Source organism: Pteropus alecto, unplaced genomic scaffold, assembly GCF_000325575.1.
Source record: "Pteropus alecto unplaced genomic scaffold, ASM32557v1 scaffold79, whole genome shotgun sequence".
NCBI lineage: Eukaryota > Metazoa > Chordata > Mammalia > Chiroptera > Pteropodidae > Pteropus > Pteropus alecto.
The window spans coordinates 20,501,549-20,527,278 of NW_006494612.1; the positions used below are offsets into that span (position 1 = coordinate 20,501,549).

Consider the following 25,730-nt stretch of genomic DNA (forward strand, 5'->3'; position numbering starts at 1 on the left):
GCTTGCATTTGGCCTCTATAAAATTAGTCAATGTCATACTGGTTTCACGTACTTGCCAAATACAAATGTGGGGCCCAATCGCTCCACATACCAAGTGGTCCCTATATAGACAAAGATGCAAGAAAAACTCCCAAGTTGATTTTCACTGGAGTAGGCCCTGATAAGTGGTATTTGTGGGAATCAAAGCTAATTATTGTTCAAGAAATGGTTTTAACTGAATTTTATGTTTTCTTACATTTCAAAAATTACGGGGGCCACCTGTGGATTATAGCTTTCATCCCACTCCCAGAGGAACAGGTCATGCATCTGATAAAATTAGATATTCCATATTCATGCACAAGCATAGTAGCTCACCTATGAGCTTCTATAGCCATTTGCAAAAACTCATGAAAATCTAAACAACTTTGCATGGCATGGAAAAATGACTGTGGCTTGAGATCAGGCACATTTCTTGTACTTGTTCAAAGCAATGTTATGTATTACAATTTAAGGCATTTTAGTAAGTTATGCAAAAATACATTTCCAACAATTATCAAAGCTGCCAAAAGCAACCAAACAGATTAGTCAGATTACTGAGAACTGCAGTTCTCCACTGAATATATTGCCATTTACTACCCAAAAATAAAGGGAGAAAAAAAGTTCTCGTGTGACACGGGGAATATAATTTACATCCTAATTGAGTGGCTAGATGTTCTTTTTTATCCCATCTCTATTTTTTTTAATGAAAACAATCCCATTAATTAGCCTACCCTCAAAAGGAACACTTTAAGTGGACCACAGTGCTAATTGCATAGATTTTAGTGTCGCCCTCTCCCCTCCAAAAAAAATTGTGGACACAGATCAAGAGTAAAATAATTTAATGACAGATCAACAAATATCTGTTCTGGTTAATGTATATTAAGAATGGGATATAATTCAGATTCCACGCCCTGGAGATAACCCATTAGGAGAGAATAGGTTTCCTTATAGAACTTGAAGATTAATGGACAACAACTCTATTTATTCGATGAAATAGAACTTTTTTTCCCAGCTGTCACTTTGAGAACTTCTAGTAGATATATTCCTACCTAAGCCACTTTAAGAGCACAAAGTTGGACTGGTAACATGCACTCCCGAGATGAACTTCCCCCATGCAATTCATGCACTGTGCTTGAAGAAAGTTGCCAGCCAGCCTATGCGTGACCTCCCGTCCACAGCAGCCTGGCAGCCATCAGGACAGTTGTTTTCTTAAATTATACAAACCTCCAACATTAAATTGCTATGTCTGACATAAATATTATCCCCTTCTACTCTCAAGGAATTTTTCTGTGAAATTAAATCACACACAGGGGGGAAAAGGCAAATAAACATAAGTGTATCAATCAGCAAGCACCAGAAACAACCCAAAGTTGGGTAAGTCTAAGACATTAAAATAAAAGAGTAATAAAAAATCTTAAGACCCTAATGCCACAACAAGCAAAACTCACAAATAAACCCTGAAAGTGCATCACCCCACACACAATAATAATGGCAGGCAGCAGCCACCAGGTTTTAACTTTGAAGAAAAAATATCCACCTCCTCCAGCTGTGTTTCCTCTTCTTCAATCTTCGCCTGAAAAGTCACACAGCAAATGGCCAGAAAACAATGGAGTATTAGTGGAAACTCTACCATCGGTGCAAAGAAGCTGTATTTGAACGTCAATGGTGAACCAGAATTACCAACCTTTATTGTGCGGCCCTCAGAAGACGCGGAATATTAAGCCACTTTGGTCTTTCTTCACCTACAGTGTTGTGTAAATGATGAAAAAATGATCCTTTGCAAAGATGGAATGGAGAATGGAAGCTTCGCTCCTTCTCAGTCCCTAGATTATACGCACTATTTTTAAATACTTTTTTTTTTTTACTCAGGCATGAAAATATGAGAGTGTAAAAATGGCATAATTCAACCTGTCCTAATTTTAAATATCTGAATAAACTAGTACAAAATATGATGATGTAAAATTTGGCTTTCGCTTTATATCAGGGACAAATGTTCACCCTAGTATTCAGCTTTTCAACATAGATTTCTTTCCTTGAAGGGAAATTGGTTTATTTTGCTACATTCATGTTAAAGTAGTAGATACTTAAAAATGCTCTTTGAAATACAGCCACTTCTCTTTCATAAAATTCTTTAAACAAGAATCGTTGTTCATAGTTGGTCAATTCTCAGTATCTAATAACCCAAAACAATAAATTTCTAAATGTGAAACTAACAAATACTGATGACTACTGACTCAAAGAAAGGAATGACGAGAAAGAAAAATATTGATTCCGATAGCAAAGGAAAGCAGTTTAATCTTTACATGTTAACTGATAACAGAATTATATTGTATATTCTTCTCTACCGAAATGATCATATCAAATCTGAGAGTTCAAAATGCCCTTTCTTTTAAGTCATTCTCATAAGTATTTTTAACTTCTCATAAGTATTTCTGAGAAGTCGGCAGGGAGCTCCAAGAATCTTTTTTATAAGAAGGCAAAAATGAGACACAGTCACTCAAAAATCTGGTAAGAATTATCTTCCAATTCCTTGGTCAACAGTCAATTCTCTAAAATATCCATCTTTGGCATCCTCAGGTAACCTTTAAGAATTGTGGTTTTGCCCATAAGGCCTAATCATAGCATTATCTTCACATTTTTCTTTAGGTTCGCTCTAAATTTTGTGATTTACTCTATGGATTGATAGTACCTACAAGATATGAGACATTAACTCACCAGACCACATTTAGCAAAACAATCAGAAACATAACTGTATACATCAGCACTGACTGGTAGTGCAGAGGCAGCCCTACATGAGTGTAAAATCCTCAAACCAGACATCTAATTTTAAATAAAAGAACACTAAGAGGCCCAGTTTCAGGGCTATATGTTCTAAATTTCCAAAAAAGCTGTGTTTCATTTTGCACACACATTTGTTTAAAAAAAAAAAAGAATATTATCTTCCTTACAAAATACATGAGTGACTCTTTCATATAATTTACATGATTTAGTGTTAAAAAAAAACAAACAAACTGAAATTCATCTGGTCTCCAAATACTACAATAATAGAGAGACAAGTTGTTTCTGAGATCAGACTTATGAATGTCATCCTCATATATGTAAGAACAAACTCGGCTTTCTAACAAAATAAATAATACTAAGGAGCTCTCCTAACATACATCAATTACAGTTATGTCCACTGCATCCTATGTTCTATATCGAAACAAAGTTTCCATCCTAAAAGAGCAGAATTAATATCTGTCTGAAAGACAAACAGACCCAATATGGATTAAGGGCAACACGGATTCCCCTTCACCTCTTTTTTTTAAAGACCTAGTATTTTCTAGATATTTATAAAGCAATCCTGTAATTTTTCTCTAATTTAGAAAGTATGGGACTACTCAAAGGATATGAATGGAAAGGAGGTGCCTACACTTATTTCTCATGCACTAAAATGTTATATGTATCAAAATGTGCAGCTCATACTCTATGGAGGGTAATTAATGGTGAAATTTATGCACACGTTTACACTCTACATTTGGAAGGGAATAAGAGGAAGTGTAGTTTTGTTGACCGCACAAATTGAAGCTTATGTAAGAGTGCCAGCAACTGCTTCCTCCTCCTCTGTTCTGTCATTCAAGTCACAGTCATAAGACACATTAAAGGAAGTGGCTTTAGCCTCCAGGTAGCAGAGGGACAAAGCCAGAGGAAGGGAAAAGGTGAGGGAAAAAGGCAGTGACTGAGAAGCAGAGAGAAGTAGTCCGAAGATGAGGATGAGGGAAGGAAGAAACGAAGGAGAGGTGATAGGAACATAGTGCTGGACGTCAGCAGGGAGGAAAGAGACCCAGACCCTGGGGAGGCTAGGGAAAGCAAGATACCCATCTGCATCCAGGAGGGAGGGGAAGCTGGACAGAAAGCATTTGTAGAAACTGAAGGAAAAGTACCCAAACTCAGAATCCTTGTGGTCAGTCTCTTTTAGAGGCTTCTCTTGGGTGGGAGGACAGTCAGTCTGAGAAGACACTAGAGTAGGATGCAAGACAGAATCCAGGGCAGTGACCTCACAGTCCCCTTGCTCTGTTGTTTCACTTGTGAAAAGGAGCTCTAAGCTGTCTAGTGTGATCTGGTCGGCCTCCCCAAAGGGGTCTTCCTCTGAAATGTCTGAAAGCAAGTCCATTTCAGGGACTGGCAAAAGGTTTGGGAAAAGAGATGAAGCACCGCAGATGAGTGGTGAAGGTGGGCATATGAAAACAGACTGAGGGAGCAAACCCATGATTGAAGGTGAAATCACACAACATACATTCAAAGGAAAAAGGAAGGCAAGAGAGAAAGAGAAGAAATGGGTAGTTAGTAAACACTTTTACTCTAAAGTAGGGACTGTATTAACACAGAGTAGTTAGAAAATGCATTAAATGATTCATTTTTCAAAAGGAAAACAACTACTTTTACCACATAAAATGTATAGGTATAGACTGAATTATTACTTTTTGACTGGTTGCAAATAGATCCAATGAAACTCAAAGAGCATTATTACTTTTAAAAACCTGGTTGCTGACAGACTTTCAAAACATTAGGCCAACACACCCAGTCTTCAGTGAAGATAAGCAGAACTTCCTTTGGAATTTAAAAGAACTTAAAAAAAAATAAATAACTGGATGTATCATATTAAAGAGGCAAAATGGAACAGAAACTGAACTGCTGAGCTCTTCTGCTTCGGATGTAAGCAGTCATTCTCCTGGGTGCCTCGCTAGCATCATTATAGAAGATTCTGACAACTTTTCAGCAGTTGAAGAATACCTTGTTGGACACAATTTCTGTTATTTTTAACTAAATAACTTTCAAACAAATAATTTTTTAAATACAAAAGTCACAAATTCTTTAACAAAGGTATGCGCTACCTTGCTAGCACGTGCTACCTGAAGCACCTGTCCTTGAGGCATAAGGGTCCACATGGTCCCCTCTCCCTCCCTCTATGCTGAGTATTAGAGGTCAAATTCCTAAGAAAGTGACAGCTACTTCATCTGGCAGACTCTTTATAAATTCATGTTGCATGTCTTTAGAATTTTCAAAGTTAAAATTTAGAAAATATTCTAAATCTACAGAATGAATTCTTTTTTCATGTATACTTTCAATGTTACTAATTAAAAAGTTGCTTTGTGTAGATCTGATGAATGCCAAGCCTCTTCAAATCAACTTGTAAGTGACTCTACTTGCCCAAGATAACATAAAATAACAGTGACAAATTTGAAAAGGGGACACAGGCTACTTCTCCATTCATTAAAGTGTATGTACCAAATAAGGGCCAAAGGCAACACACCATCTTCACTTCATAAAATAATTACCCTTTGTTTAAGATTTCTTTCTCATCAAGTTATAGATTATTAATAAAAAATATTTTTCATAAAAACCATTTTTGTTCACTTCAAAAATCCAAGTCAACGTAATTAAAATAATCAAATTTTAAAGGTTATACTTTAAAATTTACTTGTAACAAACAAATATAAATTTCAAATCATAACAGCTTTTCTATTTGGGGGATTTAATTAAGTAGGATGATTATAAAGAAAGTCAAAGAGGCCAGTCAAATACTTACTTGCCTTAATATAACTTACGTCGAATATTTTGCTTTGAACAATTTTCAGAAAAAGGTTAGAGACTCTCTCCATAGCAGCAAGAGCCTACATATATTTGAAAACTGAGTTAATTATATCAACAGAGACCATACACTGACTGGTTTTAAATATTAAGTTCTGAAAATACAAATGCGACGGATAACCTTTAGTCTAAGTACACATTTAAAATCATGTATCCTATCAATGTGCCATACCTTTCCTTCAATGAGCTGCACATGTGGGGCTCTGGCTGGGCTTCTGATGTCCCTTCTGCCATCCCCGTCTTGGACCATGGCAGTGCTGACAACTCTGCGGCCATATGCCGAAACCTCCCCAGCAGGGCCCGGAAAATCCTTCATAAGACTTTGGTCCACAACACCAATGGGAGCTAGTAAAGAATGATCATTTGGATTACTTTAGGACATTTAAATGGTCAAGCTTTATGGAACTTCCCTCACGTACACAGATAAACAGGCAGCATGTAGACAACAGGAACGCTGCTCTGAAAATAACCAACATATCAAATAAACTCATTTTTAAACTTTTACCAAAGTCTAAAAGTATTCTGAATTAGTTTTTTGATGGATAAACTCTGATGATGGAATTGGCCAGTAGAAGGAGCTCTAAGACCAGCTGAAACGACAGTCAGAACAATAGGTCAGATTTACAATGCAAGCAATATTTTGATTCTCTAGGGTTTCGTTGATTTTGCCTGAACTTATTTCTAAACCATTTACTACAATGAATAATTATCTATTTATTAAAATGATTTGTTTCAATAAGTTTAAAGAATTCTATCATAAAGGAACCTTTCATCTGAGGATGCCATTTAAAATTGTGACAGGACAGATTTTAGGGAATTCTATGTTTCTGTTTTATAGTTTTAATTTTTCTAATCTCCCTCCTGAGTGCCTCAACTTGACCTAATGATAAATCTAATACATAGACACCCTCCTACCTCAGCAAAACTTTGATCCACACCCTCACATGCCAAATGCCCTGTCCAAAACTCCTTCCCTAGTCCTGCCTTTTTTTGCCACTTTCATACTTGCACCCAGTTAAATCAAGCCAGAAACCTTGAAATCTCTTCCTCCACCCCTCAACACCAGCAAGTACAACGGAGTCCTTGGATCTATTTCTAAATGTGGCCAGTTCTTCCATCTGTATTTTACCATCCAGATCCCTTTTAAGACTTTCACAGCCGTTTAAGTACTCATAATTTTGAAAGCCCACAGAAAATCATAAAAGGAACTCGCATCTTATATTAAGTATAATTATTTTCCAGTTATTTTTAACTTTTGAGAAGACTAATAATTTTCCCTTGGAAAGTTTGTACCTATGAGTAACTTTTAACTTATGATTTCTAATCACCCTTACACATACTGAGAAATTACTGCAAAATGGGAAAATCTGACCTAGAAATGGTTTCAGATGTAATATCAAAATTTTAATACATTTCAAATTTAAAGTTACATGATGACATTGATAAAATGTTGACTCTGCATACTTTTAAACATTTACTAATTTGTTTGCAGGGGGCTTTTTTTTTTTTGGTTAGTTTTTGCATTTTGAAGCAAATAACTTTTATCTGGTCTTAAAAACTCTCAGAACCCCAAGAATCTTGTGAGCCTCAGGCACTGAGCTCATGGTGCCAAGGGCTGACTGACCTGTTATTACCTAAGGCAAGAACATTACTCTCACCTGGACTAATCCCAAACCTATGGCCTGCTTCCTCTCTAATCATTTTCAACATTGCACCAAGTGATTGTTTAAACAAGGCAACGTTGTGCATTTATGTGCTTGCATAAGTGTGTACACATGTGTACACACACACAACCCTACAATGGTTTCCTCCAACACCTAGAATAAAAAACACATTGTTTACTGTAGCCTGGAATGTATCAAGCTCTTCCTAATCTTATAACCTTCACACTTGCTGCTCCTGTTACTTGCAATGCTTTATTCTCCTTCTCATTTTTTAAGACTCAACTGAAATGGTTCTCCCTCAGATAGGCCTCCCTTCCCTGAAGACCCCATCTAACTAGTGCCCCTGTTTTTATTTTCCACTTTTAGGAAATCATTGCTTCCCTCTGCTCTCATATACATCTCAAATGCATCTTGGTTGTTAGCTTTCTTAAATGACTGATTTGCCTACTTTTTGGTTTGATTTTCCAATCTCAGAACCTCACTGTTCTAAAAGAGCTGTTCTAGATTTACTTTTATTTTGATATTTGATCTTAGATATCACATTGATTTTACATTTGATATAATAAGATTTAATTTGTCAAGCTTTAAAGTAATACACACATTAGTCTAGCCTAATTTAAAAACTAAACAGGAAAAAGAAAATACGACACATATCAACAATGAAAAAAAGATATATTGATGGGGAGTGGTGGGGAAAATAAAGCTCAGTACCAGGCTTTGCTTTGGGGGAAGGGAGAAAGGAGAATGTAAGCCTTAACCAAATCGTTCACTGGCTGTCTGGCACTGTATTGGTATGAAAAGCCTTCTATTTCTCACAATAACACAATAATCCTTTTGATAACTTGCCCATCTGATGACTTACAGTGTCCAGAACACAAAACGAAAAATAATGGATTACTGTGCCATGTTTGTTGCTTTTTTTTACTTGTAAAAATCATTGTTTTCAGATACAGACCTATTATAACCCTCTGCAATAATTGCCCATATAAGATGGTAGATTTCCTTGAGCACAGTTGATATACCTCGAAGAAAACACAGTGGTTTACTCTGATTTTTAAACTCTAAAATTTGCAGTATAAGTTATAAAGCCTCATAGTTGAAAACAAAGGCTGAAACAGATAGCGTTCCAGAAAGAGGAATGATTTCTCTTAGGGCATTAAACAGTGATTGCATTTACTCAGCACTTATATAAACTCTCTGTGGCAAGAGGTAAGGCTTGTGAAATGTTTAGAGTGGGCACATTTTTCAGATTTACTGGGAAAATGCTCAGTTGTTAATTAGCTAAAAGATACATTGACACCTATTGTGCATTAATAATTCACTAAATTTAAATCACTACATTTGGGAATGTGGACAGTTTATGGTCTTCTTGCACTCATTTTGTGTGGTCTCATAAAACCATACTGAAGACTTCCCAGAATCAGGGTTTAATAACTACATATACCAAAATGCCCATCAACAAACCCTGGGAAGTATCTCCATGTATAAGCCAGGATTTGTTTTCCAAGTTTACTCCAGGAAAAAAGAGATCAAGGCCAAGGAGTGTCAATCCTTCACTAATGAGAGAGAGCATTTTTCTCTATTAGCAAATTCGGTCTTTTTAATTAATTATTTAAAATATAAGTTATTCAAATTCGGATTTAAGAACGATTAACAAGCGATCAAAAAAGGTTTTTGCGGATAACCAGTAAAACAGAAAATTTTAAATTTAATATGACTATGTATGTTTTGAGATCAACAAAAAAATGTTGGAAAACTACTTATTCTGGTAGTTATCCACAACAATTACGTTTTTTAGGTATAAAAAAATTAAGTACTTCATAAAGCATTCTAATATAAAATTAACTCTTATAGAAGACCCGCTATTAACACAAAATTAGGGTAATAAGATACATATATGAAAGGAAGCAACAATTTATTTCCATGTATAATTTATATAAAAACTACAAATATATAGCTAATTAGAATTCTAATAGAAAAAATATATAAATTTATTCGTACCTCCCCTCGGGTGAAAGAACAAAGGAACATATTATATTTCCTTTTTGTTAAAAAGCTTTATTTAAACTGATCTTCTGAAACTGTGAATGGTTTCTCATAGGCTGGAAAGTCTGGTAAGCTTCAGTCAGAGTTTTAAACTCATAAAAATTTGAATGTTTTAAGTTCCTTTGAATACAGGTTCAGATGTTACTATACCAAAAAACTGTTGGAATTACATTTTTGCCCTTAACGAGTTCAAGAAATTAAGCCACATAAAAGACATCACGATTAAGTCAGACCAGTAAAAATGTGCTTACCCAACAGCTCATCAGTGAGAGCTCTTAGCTAATATTTGTGTGCATTGACAGTATAAAGAAAACAGGTTTAGAATGACAACTTCAAAACACTACCAAATTTCCTTGTGCGTGTAAGAAATAGCATTTTATTTACTCAGAAAAAAATGGTTATTCCTCCAGGGTATTTCCAGGGGCCTTATTAACTAGATCAACATTTTCTGATTTCCCTGGATTAGAAAGATTTATGGAATCCCAAACTACCATAAATGTGTTTACCTCCATCTAGACTCCTGGAGACTCGTTTACTGGAGGAGCGCTCAAAGTGGGGCGCTGGCCTGTCGATGAGGGTGCTTGCCTGGCGGGTCTGGGCTTGGGTGCGGCCGCTGTAGCGGAATTTGGACCCCAAGGTCAGGAACTTGGCCTTTGGTGGCTGCTCTGGAGACACAAGCCTGGAGGGGTGAAAGGGAAACAAAATTAAAATTGGGTTTGGATTTCACTTTAAAACGATATATTTTAATATCTCATTTTATTAAGAATAATTAATCTAAAAAAAAAAAAAAGCTGCCTGAAGTTTCCAATGAAAAAGAACATTATTTATAGACCTTCCTACATACTGAGCGTTATGATAGTGATAAGATGAATAAATCCACATTCGTGTGTGTATTCATGAACATTTTCCTCAACCTAAGCAAAAATGCAGCTGTTCTCAGTGTGTATCAAAGGTTATTTGTATTAGCTTAAATCGTTTAGATAAACACATATGTCTGAATTCTTGCTCCTCGCTGTAAGTGCCAAGTAGCAATCCATTACCATTAGTAATTCTTAATATTTATGTCTATTTCTCCTGGGAAAGAACATCTAACTCAAGAATCTGTTCCATCAAGTGATGCTTTCCCATGAAGAACACAGCACATGGCAGATCCGCAGAGATGACTAACATTCTTTCTTGCCAGCACAATTCTAATGCTTAAAGCTGGGTTCATAATGAATGAAGTCAGACTTGATGTCAAATACTTCCACATATGCAAAAACACGTAGTTAGCAAATGAGCCAATTTTGTCTGTAATTTCCTCACTTTCATTGTCTGACCAAGAGTTGGCAAAGCATCTTAACAAAAAGATAAATCTCAGAGCTCTAGTAGAATTTAAATGAAGCTTTAGTTGACAATTCCGCAATATGGAGACCATCACCAAAATTCTCCCTATCAGTCATTCTCCAAAGAAGAGTGATTTTTTAAAGAATTCTTTACCATTTCAAGTATTTCTAGACCTTCTACCCAATGTTTTCAAAATCTTATTCTGCTTATAAGCAATAAAGAAAAGATTCAAGTCAAGGTAAAGCTACATGTAATAATACAAGAAATGATCCTCCATTAATTCAGGATTCTCAATAGTATCAACACAGAAAACAACATGTTAGAATTAAACTGCTGAAAGAAGAATTAATATACTCTGGCCCCTTTAATTTATTCATGTAGAGTAGTAGAAGTATTTCTTGAAAACACCCATTTTCTGCCAATAGACATTCAAAAGAGACACAGTTAATGCCAGTGCCTCAAACTGTACTTTGGAAAAAGCTGTATACTCTTAAATTAGAGTGCCAGAATACTAGAAATTTAGGCCAGAAAAGAACTCTTGTCTACACCCTGTCTCCTCTTTCTCTAACAGCTGAGGAAACTGACATACAGAAAGATCAGTACTTTGGTCACATGACTAACAGAGACAAGGTGAGAAATGTGGCCATTATCCTGCACTGTCTCCTGATGGGTTGAATACAGCCGGGTTTCCTTACACTGCAGTCCAGCTAAATACAATCTAAGAATGCTGTGTAAGAAAGCAATGACCTATAGAAAAAAGGGTCATTGGCAAGCTCGTCAGTGAAATAATTAATAAATGCTCACTCTGCTTGAAAAACAAGTTGGCTAAATTACATTTATTTATCATCTATTCAAGAAGTAGTGTCTGTAGCTATTGGGAGTTCAACCAAAGGTAAAAAGAGACATTTCTAAAGAATACCTCAGGAGAAATATGCATCAGTGACCCAAATGGAATCTCTCCCTCTCCCACTAAATTTAAAAAATTAAACAAAAGACAAGTGTTGGCAAGGATGTGAAGAAATTGGGACCCTTTGCACACTGTTGGTGGGAATGCAAAATGGTGCAGAAACTATGGAACACAGTATAGAGGCTCCTCGAAAATTTAAAAATAGAACTACTACATGATCCACAAATTCTACTCCCGGATACTTACCCAAAAGATTTGAAATCAGGATCTCAAAAGATATTAGCAGTCCCTTGTTTATTACAGCACTATTCATAATAGGTAAGGTGTGGAAATAACCTAAACATCCACTGACAGATGAATGGATACAGAAAATGTAGTATATATACATACAATGGAGTACTATTCAACCTTAAAAAAAGGACACTCTGCAGTATGCAACAACATGGATGGACCTTGAGGACATTCTGCTAAGTGAAACAAGTCAGACACAGAAAGATAAATACTGTATGATCCCATCTATGTGAGGTATCTAAAACAGTCAAATTCACTGAATTAAAGAATGGAGAGTGGTTACCAGAGGTTGGAGAAGGGCGAAATTGGGAATTATTAATCATCAAGCATAAGTTTCAGTTAAAATAAACAAGCTCTAGAGATCTGCTATACAACACTGTATATACAGTCAACAATAATATACTGTACACTTAACATTTGTTAAGAGGACAGCTGTCATGTCAAGTGATCTTACCACAATAAAACAAAACTTAAAAAAAGAGAGAAAGACTGGATGTGAGAGAAAGACTAGGGTATCCGGCACCCTTCCGTAGGTTTGCCTCAATTGACTATATCTCTTAACCAAAGGTCATGTCTTCCTGGAATGAGCGACTTCATATAAGGATTTACTCTCATTTCCAATTTTCAAAATATATAAATCCAAGAAAAACAAGAAAAATATTTTAAAGGCAGATATACATCACAATGCGAAAGAAAGAAAGTCCTTTACTAGAAAATTTTTGTTTTACTTATTTCAAATTGAGATAACATACTTTCTTGCCTGACTGGCACTGGTGATAACACACATAAAATATTAGCTTGCAGATTAATTTTCTGATGACAAGGAAATCCTTCAGTAATTAAGCTGCAATTAAATAGAAACAAACTTCAAAACAAAAAAGGGTTGACTTGACCACAGACATTAGCTTTCTCTAAGAGAATTTTTTTTGGTGATTTAATTCAATGGTTATATAAACAAATTTTCTAAGAAAATGTAGACCGAGCAACAAAATATTTCAATACTATCACTTCAAGATCACCTTATTTCCTTTTGATGTCATTTTTATTTTCATATCAGATCCTATCTTCATAAGAATAACATCAAAACCACTACAAAGCATCTATCAGTTCACTTTTGAGAATTTAAAAGCTATAAGGGACTAATCATCATAAAGTACGAAAGACCTTGAGCAAGATGATCTAAGTAATGTTGCATTACAAAGGATTTCAACTCTTTCATATTTTACTGTTTAAGAAGTGTATTAACATTTTAATTTTATAAAACTCCTGTCATTACAAATCAAATATTATTAATGTTTATCTTTGAGAAATAAAGGAACGTTTTAAGAAAACCCATGTATCAATTACTAAATCAATCATACATTTAACCAGTGCTACCGGGTTTCCATGAAGCTCTCTAGGAAGTATGTCTGATGACACTAATTCACTTGGGATTACCTTGGATTTACAATGCCAAGTTTAAATGGCAGTTTAATGTCAAGTAGAGAATCTCATGTTAATCTTGTTTATATACCACTGCCAACAAAAAAAGGTTTGAGAAAACACCAGGAAGCCTATCAGCTGCAGATATAGTTTGGAAGTCTAGCATAGTGCATATTCTTGTGGATACTTAGAGCCACACTACCTGGCCTTGAATTCTATCTCCACCCATTACTATTTATATGACAATGGGCATGTTTCTTAATTTCTGTGTTCCTCACTTTCCCCATATGTAAAGTGAAGACAGTAGCACCTGTCCCATAAGACGCACTGTAAAGACTAATAGAATTAATCCATGTATAACTTAGAATGGTGATGGGCTCTAGATTATTACGTTCTTGTTCCACTAGTAATAGTCTAGCCGAGTGGCTATCAATTAATACAAAGATCTGTTTATCTTTTAATGGCTTCAATCTGAAAGCTATTTTAATTTTCTAAATAAATCACCTGCACCTTTTATGATAAACTAGAACAACAAAATCTACTGATTGAAGTCAAAGCACTCTGCAGACAAATTAGGATTTGCCCTTTCTGTGTTAGATATATGTTTTATACCATTTGTGAGCAAAGTTACACAAGGATTAAAGATATAAAAACACTTATATTAAACTAGTCTACTTTTAAACTGGAGTTTGTGGTATGTTAGCAAAAATAATGAAGGGACTTCAGGCTTTGCAGGGGTAACAGACAACTCGGAAAACACTTGATTAGAACACAAGAAGGAAGACAGTGCAGAGGTGACGAGTGTGTGCTTTAGAATCAGAGAGCTGGGTCCCTACCTCTGCTCAGCTTCGCACGGGGGTGAGGAATACATGAGATGGTGCGATGTAAAAAGTTCCCTACTGACATCAATATGAGCTCAATAAATGTTAGCATTTGTCATTTCTAAAATGATTATGCTTTTATTATCATTATTTGACAAGGAAGCCTGCTTTTTTTCCTGCCTGAACTTGTATCACTCAACTCATAAATGTAATTTATGAGCTTTATTTGAAGCAGGCTCATGTTGTCTTAGGAGAAATTTGTCATGGCTATCAAGAGAAATTGTAAACTTTGCAAAGATTTAAATGATAAGTGTAATTAAATCAGATGGATTCAAATATATTTTATGGGCTGCATTTCTCCTCTAAAATGAGTATATGAGAGCAGTCTTAGAAATAGATAAATAGGATAAATAGCTCACTGTGGTACTGCACTAAGAATAATGAGGAGAACGGTGATAGTGATGATAAACATTATTATATACCAGAAATGGTTCTAAGTTTGTTTCATGTGTGTTATCTCATTTTCTTATCACATGGATGATGAAAGAAATACTTAGAAAGGTGGAGCAACTGACTCACAGTCACACACCTAGTATGTGGAGGGACAGGGTTAGACCCTAAGAGTCCAGAGCAAAAAGTTTAAATATGAAGGGTCTAGATACGCAGCTATATATACCACACTGACAGTACACTGAGGAACTGGCGATAATGAAGATCAGTGAAGTACTGTTTGCCAAGAAAAATAATGTAAGAAATAGGCCTTTGAAGAAAAATATGAAAAGAGATAGGAAACAAGCTAAAGAAGGCTAGACGATCTATGGAGATCTTATCCTTTTATGGTGTTTAAGGGGGCATGACATAGGCATGTTTATTGGCCAAAGAAGTAGTCAAAGGCAGCCACTGGATTACACAATTTACAAAACACAGTCCTGTGTGAGGCACGAAATGAGGGATCAAGGCAGAGAGATGAGTACTTTTTTCCTTGAGACAGGAGAAAAAGAAAAGAATGAAGAGAGAGGAGAATGATGCTTAATTAAAGGCAGGAGGAGGAAAAGAGAAGGTGCATGAAATCAACAATGCTCATGGCCCACAGCTTCTATTGTCAGTGTACCACAAAATGAAGGGCACCTGAGCAGAGAGGCAGGGGTACCTCTCTGGATATTTGGAATGAGAACAAAAGTCAAAGGATTGACTACCTGATAGCACCAAGGATCCCACTTATATGGAACTGGTATATCTGGAATAGCACTAACTCACAGAGTCGTATGATTTTCTCTTATAAAGAATGAGTGTGTTTTTCAGGATAGTTGTGCTATTTAAAGTATCACTTGACAGCACATGTACAGAAATAGTGAGGTCAGGACACAGGACTAATCCAGGACCAACAGATCAGTGGATCGATGTGCCAAAAGAGCAGGGGCTTGAGGGGTTTAGAACACCCCTGACAAAGTAACAAAGGGGCAGACCACAGGGTTCAAGCTGGTCTGGAAAAGAAGGTAAGCAAAAGGGAGCTGATAAGACCAACTAAACGAAACCTGAGATGAGTGATAGTGGAAAGAAGAATGGCAGCCGGGTTAAGAGAGTGCAGTGGTGGGGGAAAGAAAGGTGATTGTAGTTAGAAAGTGGACTTTTAGATCATCGTAGTGGCAGACAGTTCGGAGTGATGACAAGGCATGGCTTGAGTAACAGAAATAGACATAGGAGCAGACTCTGCAGACAAAGATTTGACACTGAGGAGAGCAAAGGGCCACAGAAATCAGCATTGCTACATCTGCCACACTCTCCCCTCTACCACCTCCTGGTATGTCAAGGGCACCATAAACTGTTTTAATTAATTTTAGCCTATTTTCTTAAAATTACCTGTAGAAAGTATGATGTTCCACGCATACTTTCCATAGCCTTTTCGCAGCTCGATGGTTCGGCAGTTTGAATCCAATGGTGCTTTCAAACTGTTCCAGCTAGAATAAATCCAGAAAATAAATCGGCATATTTCTTTAAGAATTAATTAGAAGCTACTAAACAACATGAATTCAGATTTTCTTTAAGAAGTAATTCTTCTTGAAAAGGTAAATATACCTAATATAATTAATTATATGAAATGGATATTTCATAGAAACAGCAATAACTAGTTTCTATGAAGAGCAGGTATACTACTGACATAAACCAACTATCCTTCGACATCCACTAAAACTCATCTTACCACCTTCCTATTGATCTCTGCCACCTACTTGATTCAACAACAAAAGAGTCCCCACTATGTGGCAGGTACTTACTACCTTTTCTCTTCTGTGAAATGGTGGCTGTTGCTTGTTTTTTAGCAATAGGAATGAATATATATATATGCAGGTTTATCATCAAGAACCCTGACCTATTTTCACCGTGGAGGAATAAAGAATAGTTCATTTCCTTAAATTCAGTGGAAAAGAATTCAGTTAGCTCATGGCCATAAAGGAGAACAAAGCCTGATCAGATAAGCCAAGGGCTACATGACATGCTTACCTCTGCTGGCCTAACTTTAATGTAGAAGTTACTGCGCTTATAGGAAATTTTCAAGATTTTCGGCCAAGCAAAACGATTGATTCTCAGTCTGTCTTTGTAAATGAGAAGTCCATTAGCACACACGCCCAGCTTGATGTCCACACCTTCTGAGTCCTGCCAAGCATAAGTCATTTGACCATGGTTAGAGCTGTGAAAGTTATACTGACCAGGAAGCTCATTAGCCCCCTCAAATCACAACCAGGAATACCAATTTAATAGGTTTGTATTTCGATTTCAGTGACAGCAACACAAATTAATAGAAATGGTAGGACACACAACACATCTTAAATCTATTTTCAGGGATCCTGTTTGATTTGTCAAAGAGGACAGGACACAACATGACTACGGGGCACAATAATCTTCAAAAGACATAACTCATGTCCTTGAGCTTGTTTCTAAGAGCTAAAGGGGAAGAAAGGAAACAACTCGATTTAGATATCCTAGAGGCTATTCCAGACTTTGGGGACAGCATATTGGCCTAAAGTGTGTTCAGCTATTTAACTTTAGACAAATTTTTCTCAGATGGATTATTCTAGCTAATAACTATTAAAATTATGTCTATATCATGCAAAACACCAATCCTTCACAGAAATTTTCTTCTAGGCTGACAGTGTTGAAATCTTTGGATTCTTTCAAGTAGTTCTTCAATAACTCAGAGTGCTGACATCCAGTTCTCATTATGGCATTCCTTTGGCTGGCATATTTCAAAGGACTGCAGGCTGTTCTTGAACTTATTAAAAGTTTTATTTCCCCAGTGTTTTAATTTGGAATAGATGACAATCTAGAATAATCCCAAGCCTGAAAGATTTTAAAATATCAAATGAGTTTATAGACAAAAGTAAAAAGTTGGCTCCTTCGACTAGTGTTGAAGGTTATTATATGTGCAATATTCAAAATATATACTGTTTATCTTTAAGGGAAAAACTAGATCTCATTTAAAATATATAAAGCTGAATAATCTTATTCAGAGTTATTCAGAAATCATTAACATGGAACAAATTCTCACAGAACACGCTGAAACGAACACCACATTTAGTCTAGGTCTCAATGCAATAAAAGTATAAAAGTTCCCAATGCAATAAAAGTATAAAAGTTCTCAATGCAATAAATGTTTGCCTTGTTACTGTGAACAATTTAACAAAATTTATATTGTTTTAAAAATAGAAGTACAGTATTAGACAACTGATGCCAATTGCTTTTGCTGCTGCTATGTGAATAATTCATACATACAAATAAAATTACATTAGACCATCTGAAGAGATTTAAAGACCTAATCCATAAGGTGCTTTATTTGCCAGTATCTTGGCAGCCACAATTCTCTCTAGGAACAGTGTAAAAAGCTGGGGTGAAATCAGGCACAGGTGCCCAAACAACTTGGCACCAGACACAATTGGTGTGTTTGCCAAAAACATCACTGGCCATGGCCACAGGGAGCAGGCGGAAGATTGCCCAAGACAGCATGTTCTCACCACAAGTAAGGAGGCAACCCTCATTTGAAACATTGAACAAAGCCAGCTCTAGTCTGAAGCAATCCATAAACAGGACACTGAAGTTATTTTATCTGACTTAAAAATAAACACAATCTGGATCCAAGTAAACCAGCTGATCTTTGGTTGTTCCACGCATTGTTTTATAATTATCAGTATTTGTATGAATAGAAATTTATAGATAAAGAATAAGAAGTGAAAGAGAAAACAACATGTCTTAGTTCTCCATATCTGACTCCTGCCATTCAGCAAGAAAGTCAGAAAAATAAGCTAATAAAAAGGGAGCATCTTTCTGCCTTGCTCACTGACTCAGGAAGCTGCCCCATTAGGATACCAACAGGATCTCATGCCCACTGACTTCTGAATGGCTATGGAAAGTTCTCAAAGATCAGAGAGAGGAGGGAGAGAAGGGGGAATCTAGGTTCTAGGTATTTTTAATACCTAGATCCCCTCACTGTATATTCACACCATCAGGCTGGCTGTGTCCTTGACAATCTCAGCTTCTCTCAAGACAGCCCTCTCCACACAGGCCTCTCCTGGGTCCTAGCCACCACTTTTGCCCTCACCCTTTCAGATCCAGAGAATTTAAGAGGGCTGCTGTTATATTACCTCAGAAGTATCACTTCTCTTGTGTTTCCTCTGCACCTTTCTCAAGAGTCCTTTAAATAAATACCCTTCAACTTGTCCTAACGTGAATGTGCCGTTAAGAACTCTTTTGGTAGTAAAATATTAACTTAAAAAATTTTAAATGTGATCTCAAGACAATGAAAAATGTATAAAGGCATAAAAACTACATTAAAAGTTCTTTTAAATTGCTACGGATATTTTCAATGGGCTACAAATATCTTGCTTATCAAATATTACCTGAGTACATCACATGATAAACAGAATGAATGAACAAATGCTACTGCCCAATATTTCGAAAGTCACCTGCTCCTAACCACAGAGTATATCATATAATCTGGGCTTCCTATGCCACATCTAAGGATTGACAGGGTGTTTTAAAAGCAGGCAACCATAGGTTCCCTCAGCATGTTGAGTTGACTCCAGACATATTTTTCAAAACCAAATCTTTCTTTCACATTCCCTCTTGTTCTCCTTGACTCTCGCCACTATATGATCATCCAAACTAGGATCACTATGCAGGTGATGTTTATTACTGGCATCCTCCCATCCCAACCCACCTCACCTTCTCCTATTACTTAGCTCCATTGTTTCATTCTTTTCCCACCTCTCAAATAAGATTGAAGGTGCTGCATCATCACCTGGAGCCTGGGCCAGCCGACATTATCTTACAAGGTGCAAAACAGACCTACAGGGAGAAGCCCAGCTCCAGGGCTCCTTTGCAGCCCCGAAGCTTTTTGGACAGTGGTCATATCCATGCCACTTTTGCCCTTTTATGGTGGCTAGATCTGCTCTCCTCTCCTGAGACAGAGGCAGGAGAGAAAGTTGGGGAAGAGGCAGCACTTGGCATAGCTAAAGCTGAGACGGAATTAACCAGGATGAAGGACCAAGAAGGTTGACAAGGTAAGTCTTAGGATATGTGCAAATGAAAGAGTATTAATTTAAAAGATTGGGAAAAGAAGGAAAAAGTAGGGGGAGAATAAACGGACTCTCCCACAACTATAAATCCCACAATTAGTTACCTAAAGAAATATTATAGAGGCCTTCAGCTAAAGGTGAGTAGCTTTTTGCTGAAGATGAACTTGGCTATTCTGACACTGGAACCCTCTCAAACTTCAGTTAACAAACCGGAAAGATGCCACCTCCCCATTACAGTACCTTGGCATGATGTAGGTCAACACCATACATGGAAAGCCTCTTTGCATTTTCTAAGAACTGAGAATCAGCTTGTGCTGGAGATAAGCCCCTGAGAATCAAAAGAAATAATGTTATCTTATGGTGGATGCAAAGCAAATGTGGCCAAAATAGGGAAAGGGGTGTGTGAGCTTGGAGAGTTTGGGGTGGCGGGAGTAACACTGTTAAATTTGTAGACAAATAGAAAATAGGTAAGAAGGCTCAACGCTCAACCTCTAGCATTTTTCTCTTAAGATCCTCTAATACAAATCTGTTTATTACAAGGAGGTATACCCCCACTTTTGCCCTTTGAGTAAAATTGGAATAAAGTTAGTAAGAAAATATTTAAAGTCAAATAGTACATTTATTTTTTTTAAAGAAATGTCAATAATTGTAGTCTGTCTAAAAATTTCTAATCTCTAAAAGTTCTCTTAAAATCATTTCAGTCAAAATTTTTGAAAAGTTCAATTTTTCAATATGGTACAAATTATAATTTTGTAGCTAGAGTTTTTAAAACTTGTGCTTAAAAAAGCCATTTTGTTTTCACACAGATATAAAAGTTTTCAAAGTGTGATATGGTATTTATGTAATTAAGTAATCCTTAGTTTAACCAAAGGTCATCTTCTGTGGATAGAGAAATCACCTGTGTATTTCAGTTATTTCTCCTGTGTCCATCACCACCCACTTTTCTGATTCAAATCCTGATGCCTCATCATCTCCCTGACTTTCTTATGAAAGACGGTAATAAAAAAAAACAATTAAAAGGCAGAAAAAATATATAGTAAATACCGAACAAGTATGTCGGTATGTCTGTTTCAAGTGTGTGTGTGTGTCTGTCTATCAGTCAAGGAATAAGATTGAGTGATAGTAAAAAGGAGATGTCATAGTGAAAAGCAAAATTTTTCCAATAATGAAAATATTTAGCCTCATGAGTATAGTTCCTTGTATGACAGTCATAAAAACCATAAAAGGGTATCTCGGGGGCTACAAGTTGTCTTGATCAGTCCTAGGTGAAGTTCCAAAAGGAAAAAACTAGATAATCCCATAAACTATGTTCAAATGTCTAGTAAGTTTTATAAGAGAAGCCATTTAAATCTTCCATGGCCCTTCTCTCTCCAGTTAGCAAGTCAACAGACCTGTGGGTTTTATGCAGCTCTACTACTTTCTCTTCCAGCTCCTTTGTCTGTGTGGGGGCAAACTGGAAGTCACTGAGGTCATGACTGGCATGCTCTTCTGGGTCATAGTCTCCAAGTTCAGCCTGCAGTGTGTAAGATCCCAGGAGGGCATGAGTCACAAAAGAGCAGGGCAGGCGGCCAGAGGCAATGTCCTGCCGGAGCTGAAGGCACAAGAAGTATCTGTGAGGAGCAGGGGGAGAAAAGGGTTGGGGAAAACAATGAGTTAAGATTGTAGCACTTGTAATCCTTGAGTTCTAATATTCCTTTTTGAAAACAAATATACAATACAGGCACTCTTCATATCCCTAGCAAAAAAAAGTCTTCTGTAATAAGCAGCTCACCTTGTTCCTTGGACTCCTAATGTGTGGCTTATTTACAGAAACTGAGTCTAGAGAGCAAAATAATAGAATGGAAATTTTGAACTGCTATTCCAATAATAGCAAATTATGACTATCATAATAAAGAATGTTATGACTGAAGGTAAAAACTCCAACCATTTAGACTGTCTCCTGGGATCTAAAACTAATCAAAATTGGCATGACCTTCAAAAGTTATAAAGATTAATGAAATTTTAAAAGTAGCTGCAGCTCTTAAGCATTGGCAAGAAAAGCTAATAAGGTCACCCCACTCTTTACCCTTTCTACCCTTTTCACACTATTTCTTCTTTTCCTGAGATGGTTTTTACAACAATCATAAGTCAGTCTCTACTCTGAAGCCCTTACTTGTCCATTTACCCATCGAAAGAGGCAGCTAGTTCAGATTGTAGTAGAAAAAGCATGGGCTACAGCGCCAGGCAGAGCTGACTCTGTAATCTTGAGCAAGTTAATTTACTTGTCTAAGGCTAATTTCTCACTTGGAAAATGGGAGAAACTCTATCTCTCTTTGAAGATGAGGACAAAAAATTAGGTAATATAAATAAAACATGGCATGGTATGTAGGAATTAATGACTGATAGTCATAATCATAATAATATTATTATTTATAATTATTATTCAATGTTCCAAGTAGCTTATTACACAGCTATAAGATTCTGTTTTTTTACTAAATAACATTAGGAAAATTGTTATTTATCTTCTATGAGGATTTTTTTTGGGCCCCCATCAACTCCTTTTGGTGACATTTTAAAACCTGATTGCTACTCTCATATTTAACCACTCGTTCTGATTACCATCGACCCTTCCAAACTAAATGACAGTGCCCTCATTATGGAAGATTTGTTAGACTGCCATTCTTACTGGCAGCTGGCTACCTTCACTCGTGTACACTTCTGCCTAGCATAGGTTTCAGGGCCCTACTGCCCTGCTGCCCTTTATCCAATACGTTCTGATGGGCGTGCTGCCTCTGGTCCGGGCCTCTTTGCAGTTAGGTGAGAGAGCAGGTCCCAGCACATGGGATCAGCCCTCACGTAGTTCAGATAAACCTGGATTATTGCACAATCTGTCAGGCAGGGCAGGGACTTTTTATCATCATCACAGTCCCACAGTTAGCAAAGTACTTGCCACATGGCAAGAGTTCAATAATTTTCTGAGAATGAAAAGTCACCTCGCTATCATTATAGTCTGTAGTCTGAGTGTTTTTATGCATTGCAGGAGCTCTCTTTTTGAGGATTATGTTTCTCTAACCCCTAGAACATCATGACTATAATTACACTTATTTTAGAAAACTAAATTTTAAACCTATGAGTCAGGTTATCCTCAAATTCTCTAAGACTAATTAAAAGTAGTGCTAGTTCTCCACATTTTATGGTACTTTTAAGACCTAACCACATAGATTCCATCTGTTACTAAAATCTTGTTGCTCCTTTTTATATTATTTTCTCTAATTTTCACACTAGTCCTTTCCTCTGTTTTTAAAGCCCAAATCCAAGGTACAAAAAACCTCAAACAAAAACTGCAACAGCTTCCTGAATTTCACAAGTTGATCTCCTTCACTGCAGGTCAGAGCATTCTTCCAATGTTATTCTGAACAGTGTCTTGCCCTCCTCAAAAGCCTACCACACCTTCCAAATGTTCACTCAAGTCATGGTAAAGATTGCAATCATGACAAGCAGGCTACCAGACTACACAAACAGGCAGTTGGCTGTTAGCTGACTAGACTATATCATTCCTCCCACTACACACAGTGAGACTGTTCAAGGCCCATTTAAAAAACAAACAAACAAACAAAAACAAAACAAAGAAAAACACCAAAGCATTTACTAAGCTGCAAATACCAAAGGATTATTATCCCTCAAATTACTGCAAGGAAGAGTGTATGTACAGAGGGGACATTAGGTTACAAAGCCCCAGTTACTTGCATTGTTCAAAAGGCACTCCTGCAGTGAGGCTCTGTAGCCTACTACACCCACCACCAAGCTGTCAAGTTTTATGCTCCAAGCAGCTTACTGTGCAGTTATAAAAGCTACTATTTATTACCTACTAGATGAAGCTAATTTAATCACTACTTAATTAGTAACAGTATACCCCTAATTCAGCAACAAGTACTAAAGGAAAAAAAGAAATGACCTGTCATTCATCCGTTCTTGGAAAGAAATTGTTCCGCTTTCACGTGGTCTCACGCACTCTTTCAAGAACCTACGCGACTTGATGTCTGACAACGATACTGGCCCACCAGAAAGCATCAAAGCATAGGAACCACAGCAATCAAAAGCAGTCTTCCACAAAGACTCTCTAGTTTTCTAAAAGTATATATTGGAACACAGTTTTCCTTGGCCATGTGAATAATATATATAAATCACCCTATAGAACTTCTTACCAAAGCTAAGAGGTCCTATCACTGGTACCCAGTTTAATAGAGCAAGGATAAGATATCAAGGCACTGGTGGATTCAAAATGTTCCTTGGCTACCATTCAAATACTCAGTCACTCTGAGAATCAGTAAATGCTCTCTTGGTCCTAAATCAGATCTTTTATTTGCAATTTAAGCACGTTTATATATCCTAGACAGTCTCAGAGGAGATGAAATGAAATAGCTATTGATTCTTATATAAGAAAGCCTACCTTATTAGTTTTCTTTTTGACTTTTAAAAACAAATTTTCTACTCATATCATTTTTGTAATATGAGACTAGTGCACATGCACACATAAGCTGTATAAAAACCATCTTAGCAGTAAAATCTGAAATATTAAATGTCAATAATTTATGAAAGCATAACATAAGAAAGTTGCCAGCAATATTTTTTAAATATTCCATTACTCAAATATAAATGAGGAAATTAAAAATGAATAAAAATTTTGAAATTGGCCACATTTCAAACTATTTTGAAATATGCATTTCCAAGGAAATTTCTAAAACTCAAGAAAAAATCTTTTGGTTTTAATCCTGAAATTACCACTATTCTCCCAGGGCACACAAATAAAGGAGAGCTATAAGCAAAGGTTCATTCTTCATGTAAATATAAAGTACCTGGTGATATCTTCAGTCAATTGAGATGGATCAGGAGGATAAAACTTCACATTAAAGGTGAATAGCCAGGGAAGATCTGTAATTAAATACCAATTTATCCAATTGTTTGTTTATCCAATCAACAGAATAACCATTTATTTTGATAAAACTTAAAGCCCAACATTCTAAAACCATACAGATTAGTCCCATTATAAATCAGTTTAAAGAATTTCATTTTTAAAGAAAATACCATTTACAAAACAAAAACAAAACAAAAAATAAATTAAAAATCAATTACATAAATAACCCACCATTAAAGAATAACAGGTTCATTTTTTTTAAATATAAGTTTATTGATATTTCAACCAATGTTTTTGTTTGGTGACCTATTAAGCAAAAATTTTAACATAACCTCCACATAATGGTTCTGAGATAAGATTTATTTTAACCACAGAATCTCTAGATGCCAAATACTCTCCACCCTTAAAAAAAAAGCATTTTAGGATTTTTACATTGTTGGGAGAAGGAGTATAATGAGCAAGTGATCCCTACAACTCTTCAAGAAATGATTAATGGGCTATTAGAAGGTAGTGTTAAAAGATATCCCAAAGAAGAGAGAGAGTGGTAAAATGTCACAATACTTTAAGACAATAAAGTTATTTTCCAAGTTTTATAAAGTAGGTACAAGTATAGCATATATAATATACTTTGCTGTCTTATGTCATAAAGAATGAATATAGCAAATAACCATGTCATAAATGGCCTACTAAAAGTTAAAACATGTATTTACCTATTTATACATTAATAGTTAACAGATATATCAAGCTTTCGATGGCTTTAAAAACAACAAAAAATACACACAGCTCTGGAGAGAGGGCAGGTGTTATTTTCCTAAAGGGATTCAAATAATTCCAATGCCCTGAATTTAGAGTTGTACACAAAGTTCACAGTATTTCCAACTGTCTTTTTAAAAAGTATGTGTGCGTGATATTCCATTTTATATATATTTGAAACCCTCATGGTTGCTTTGATTTATACACTTGAAGAAAAATTTCTTGAATCCCATTCTCTTGCTCAATGTGTCATTTTATCTTTTTTTTTTTTTTTTTTTTTAACCATTAGCACACTGAGTCAATGAAAAGTTATCGAATGGCGGCTGTGCACAATACACGATACTTTTGCTGGATTTTGGTTGACTATATCACTATTCTAATAAAGCCAAT

The 25,730-nt window shown here is 36.1% G+C and overlaps 1 protein-coding gene across 11 annotated transcripts in view; it reads right to left on the bottom strand.

Moving 5' to 3' along the window:
• The window catches only part of EPB41L2 (erythrocyte membrane protein band 4.1 like 2), a 194,697-nt gene that overhangs the window by 34,710 nt on the left and 134,257 nt on the right, over positions 1-25,730 (bottom strand). For 6 of the 11 annotated variants that reach the window (XM_025042450.1, XM_025042446.1, XM_025042449.1 and 3 more), the window contains exons 6-14: positions 24,529-24,604; positions 21,085-21,303; positions 19,934-20,021; positions 16,626-16,778; positions 15,987-16,084; positions 9,866-10,038; positions 5,822-5,994; positions 1,556-1,591; positions 1,243-1,305 (exon numbers count right to left, since the gene is read on the bottom strand). In XM_025042450.1, coding sequence (XP_024898218.1) covers positions 1,243-1,305; positions 1,556-1,591; positions 5,822-5,994; positions 9,866-10,038; positions 15,987-16,084; positions 16,626-16,778; positions 19,934-20,021; positions 21,085-21,303; positions 24,529-24,604 — 1,079 coding nt within the window. The remainder of the gene's footprint in view (positions 1-1,242; positions 1,306-1,555; positions 1,592-5,821; positions 5,995-9,865; positions 10,039-15,986; positions 16,085-16,625; positions 16,779-19,933; positions 20,022-21,084; positions 21,304-24,528; positions 24,605-25,730) is intronic. The other 5 variants (XM_015600086.2, XM_015600083.2, XM_015600088.2 and 2 more) reach the window with 2 other exon arrangements.